General features: G+C 34.2%; 1 protein-coding gene across 1 annotated transcript in view; it reads right to left on the bottom strand.

The window, feature by feature from the left end:
• LOC105176895 (endoplasmic reticulum oxidoreductin-1) overlaps positions 1,237 to 4,551 on the bottom strand; it is a 6,008-nt gene continuing 2,693 nt past the window's right edge. The window contains exons 4-10 of the mRNA XM_011099837.2: positions 4,288 to 4,398; positions 3,667 to 3,785; positions 3,330 to 3,434; positions 3,044 to 3,246; positions 2,319 to 2,442; positions 2,037 to 2,218; positions 1,237 to 1,485 (exon numbers count right to left, since the gene is read on the bottom strand). Coding sequence (XP_011098139.1) covers positions 1,464 to 1,485; positions 2,037 to 2,218; positions 2,319 to 2,442; positions 3,044 to 3,246; positions 3,330 to 3,434; positions 3,667 to 3,785; positions 4,288 to 4,398 — 866 coding nt within the window. The 3' untranslated portion in view covers positions 1,237 to 1,463. The remainder of the gene's footprint in view (positions 1,486 to 2,036; positions 2,219 to 2,318; positions 2,443 to 3,043; positions 3,247 to 3,329; positions 3,435 to 3,666; positions 3,786 to 4,287; positions 4,399 to 4,551) is intronic.

Below are 4,551 nucleotides of genomic sequence, written 5' to 3'. Positions count from 1 at the left end.
ACTCAAATTCAAATTTCACTAGAAAAAAAAAAATGGATAAATTGCATAAAACTTCCATGTGTTTTTAAAATTTAGTTAAAATTTCTCTATATTAAAAAAATAGGCAAAAATGCTTTTGTATTTTTCAAATATTGCATACTTTCCCTTTTCGTTAAGTAAGTTTTACAGCGTTAAATTTTATTCTAAATTGTCTGTTATACCCTTTTTATAAAAATCATTGATCTAAATTATTAAAAATGAATGATTCAAATCTTAAATAATTTAAATTATATATTTTTATTTATATATATAATTATATATAGACTATAATCTGGGTATATATATTATATAATATATATACACTATATTATAAAAAATATATATCAAATAGGCAGCGGTGACCGCCGTCTACATTGACAGCAAAATCCGCCCAAATGAAATGCTGTCGCCCAGACTGTTTTGAGCAACGTCGTCATTGTTGCCCCGCGTATAAAGGGCAATGATGAAGTCACCTTACAAAATGGGGCGACCTTGCGTCGACGCCCCCATTCCTCCGCCACCCCCTTCTAGCAGGGGCAGCGGTCAAAACTAAAGCAACGTTGCCCTGGATTGACATCACCCCCATCACTTAGGCCATCGTCGGCCACTACATGCTGACAATAGAGAAGATAAAAAAAAAACTATTTTTTAAAAATAATATAATTTTTTTGAATTTTAAATATAAAATGATTTAAATATTATTTATAATAAATAATATTAAATTTGTATTGTATTTTTTAAATTTAAAATTTTAATTTTTAAAAACTTTATATGTTGTTTAGGTGTTTTTATATTTAAATTAATAATATATTCTAAAAATAAATTAAATTTTGTAATGAATTTAAACTCAATAAATAATTCAAATTAATTCAATATATAATAAATATATTTACATAAAATAATATAAATAAATTGATTTATAATGTATTTAGATATGAAAGAAAATGGACAAATTGAATATTTATACACTTAAAGTAATCACCCAAAAGGTAAAAAGTGAAGCCCACTGGCACAAAAGATGAGTGTCAGCCACTCTCCTTTTGTTTCTAATATATAGAAGTTTCTTTGCTGTATTTTATAAAATATAAAGAATTTTTTATCTATAAAATTAACATAGGGTGTGTAATTTTGAACAACACCCCCCCCCCCCCCCCAAAAAACAAAAAAAAAAAAAAAAAAAAAAACGAAAAGAAAAAAAAAGAAAAAAAAGAAAGAAAGGATCGAAAATCCCTTCCTCGGATTGGTGGTAACAACAGATCAACTACATAGGACGCAGAATTTCTAAAACTCTAAGAAAACATGGTATTGAAAAATTCTCCAAAAATGATAAGTTAGTTCATTTTGCTTGTTATTCGTTCCTATACGCTGTAAGAAGTCAGTCAGTAAGTATAATGCTCTCTGTGCGGAACTTCAACATTGATACAAGGATATCAGCAGCTGCCCAGCTATAGATGGAGTGTAGTTGACCTGGAGAAAGGAAAATTAGCTCAGCAATCATCATATGCTTCAGAGTTGCCCCCGTATAGTAAAGTGATAACGATACCGACGACGGCTTTGAGGTTTAGGCATATGAGAAAAACAATTCTTGAATCTTGAGATATTACATTATACTCGTTACAGTCATATTTTACATTACGGACGCCTTACCGAAGACTAGACGACGTATCTAAAATATAGATCATAACTAGAGGGGTGGCGTGCGTGTGAAGGGACATGTGTCAATCGCAAATGCTGCACCAGTGTGTTAATTCATAGTTTAAATTATGGTTTAATATTTAATTATTATATTCTTAATTCTTAAAAGGGACGTATGTAATCACATATTGGTGGACCAGTGTGTGAAGCCAAAATATGATAGAAAACCCGGACTGACAGTATAAGGGAGGGTGTTGTAATGTGCTCAAACCTCAGCGGGGGCGTAATTATCACTCTAATAAATATGGCATTCATTTTTATTTTTCGTCTTAAAGGATAAAGAGCATGAAGAATTATGATGGAAGGACAAAATAGATACGTACCGAAGCCTGCCTACTACTTCCCCTGCTCTTTGCCATAAACTAGTTTCTTGCACTGGGGATTCTGAAGTGAACTCCATACTCTTGTCGATTGAAGGGCCGATTTCATGGACAAGGTTGATGGATTCTGATAGTCGATTGAGCAGGTTCAGCAAAGCTATCACTTCATTTCTTTGCAATTGCAGCTGCAAGAAAATGGAAGAGTTGATCATTAAGAATTACGTGTGGTGACGGATGTTATAGGGATTATTCTTCAACAACTTCAACTAATGATATAAAACTTACGGGTTGATTGGGATGGTTTTTACCATCAACAGAGAACAGAATCTTCAATGCAGTTCCGAGGCCAAGGACCTGAAGTTTTCCCCAAAGACGACATTTCTCGCATCCGACACAATCCATCAGAGCACTGCATATGCAGAAGAATGGCCACAAATGTAAGATCAAAGCGTACACGCTAACAAAAGAAAAAGGATGAATATAATGGAGAACACAAAAAAAGCAGACTCTATGGTAATTAAACTGTAAATGCCTAAAAGTTCCTTACAGGCCAAGGACGTGTTTTTTCTGCAGGTAGGGTGTAACCAACCCCAACCGACATGGAAACCAGAAAGGGAAACATAGATGAATGACGGATGGCATGTGATTTTATATTATAAATACTCCCAAATACTATTCTGTTATATTCGTTATCATTTATGCTTATTTGTACTACTTTTTACCTACAAACTCTATATTCCGTTATCTGACTTGAGTTTCACTGATTAGAGTCACGGAAAGATCAACAACCCGATCACATACAAACAGAACGAACAGTAGCCTTTCAAGACAAGTATCTTAACTCCATTCACCTAAAATTCAACAGCTTATTTATCATTAAACAACATGCCATTAAATTTTGCACAGCTAACATTGCTACAGGAATCCAGGTCTACTGAGGAAGTCAAATACTAACTGGGTTGAATTTCTCTATAGCTTGTTAACAAGTACTTTAGAGATCAGACTCAAACCTGATGTTTCTGAAGTTCTTCTGAATTTCCTGTTTCAGTTCGGGCCCACTTTGTCCTTGCCACAATTTAGCTTCATTAAACGGAAGTGGGCATGCAGCCTGCAGATTTGGGTTGTAAAGCAGCTGTCGCATTAAAGACTGTGCTTTGAGGTCCTGCTCAAGGTTGCCCGTTTTGTATTCAGCCTGCTCCAAGTAATTCGCAGCCTACTTGACAATATGAAGATACATTAATACAGAGAAAATACATCTGTTACCAGAGTTAATCAAGATAATACACAAAGGCTTACTTTAGTCACAGCTCGAAGCACAAACATGAAAGTGAAGTACAAGTTTCTCACACGATCTGGGTACCTCAGAACACGATCATACATCAACTCCAGATTTCTACCCCACTGGGATTGCCAGAGATTGATCAGTTTCAACGTTAATAGTTCCAAGCTGGATTTACTGCGTGTTAATAACTAAAAGACATGGGGATCATTTCATGTATGCCTCTGTAGCTCCAGTTGTTTGAGATGAGAAATGTTCGAATGTTTACGAAGGGTAGTGGCAAAAATATTAAAACTAAGACGCAGGGAGCCTCCAAACATTTTCAAGAAATGAGGATAAGAGGGAAAAACAAACCAGATTTTTAGCTTCGTCAAGCAGGTATTCAGAGGCTATGTGAATTGAAATTGAGGAGTGAAGGCCTGAAATTAACTTGTAAAGTACTCTTTTCTCCTGGCAAATCTCTCCAGATGTATCTGGAAACAGAAAAGAAAAGAAACATTAAGAGTGGAAAATATGCATTAATGATAGCAAAATTATTCCACCAAAGGAAAAAGAAGCAAGGAGAGATGAGGATTAACAGAATACAATAATTCTTTTCTAGGAATGAATTTGCTAAGTCTTATTTTACAAGTCAATAACTGTTTCTGATTTCAATTTGCTGGCAATTTATCAAGGTTGTAACAAGAAATAAGAAAGAAAAACATAAGAAATATTGATCTATGGAAAACATACAGCACCAGGTCAAAGACTACAACTTCTCCTGGAGATTTAAAACTTAGTAGGAACCATGCTAAAAATTTAGATATCTAAGAATCTACACACAGTCTAGGACAGCTAATGCTAGTAGATTAACATAACATGCAAATCAAAGAAGCGACAATTTGTTTGGATACAGATATAGCATATTATCTATTTCCAAAAGCTTAACTAAACTAGTGATGCCATTAGAAGACTAGTTAAAGAAAAAGAACTGACATTTTGGACAATTTTCAGCATATATAGCATCCCATATCCTTCTGGCTGATGGCCCAGTATAGCCAGTGTATCGTTCAGGATTCAGTTGCAGATTAACATATGTCATCTCACCTGCAAATGAGAGAATATCCATTAAATCCTGCATAATTTGTTGAACAAGCATGAAAAACAGTTAATGTATTTTTTTTGTTTATATTCCATAAGTTATTCAGAACACTTCAGTGGTTGAGGGTGTTGAAGGAGTTCTTCTTGAAGCTTAAAGAG

The sequence above is a fragment of the Sesamum indicum genome, linkage group LG14, assembly GCF_000512975.1.
Source record: "Sesamum indicum cultivar Zhongzhi No. 13 linkage group LG14, S_indicum_v1.0, whole genome shotgun sequence".
Classification (NCBI taxonomy): domain Eukaryota; kingdom Viridiplantae; phylum Streptophyta; class Magnoliopsida; order Lamiales; family Pedaliaceae; genus Sesamum; species Sesamum indicum.
This window is presented reverse-complemented; position numbering and strand designations above follow the sequence as displayed.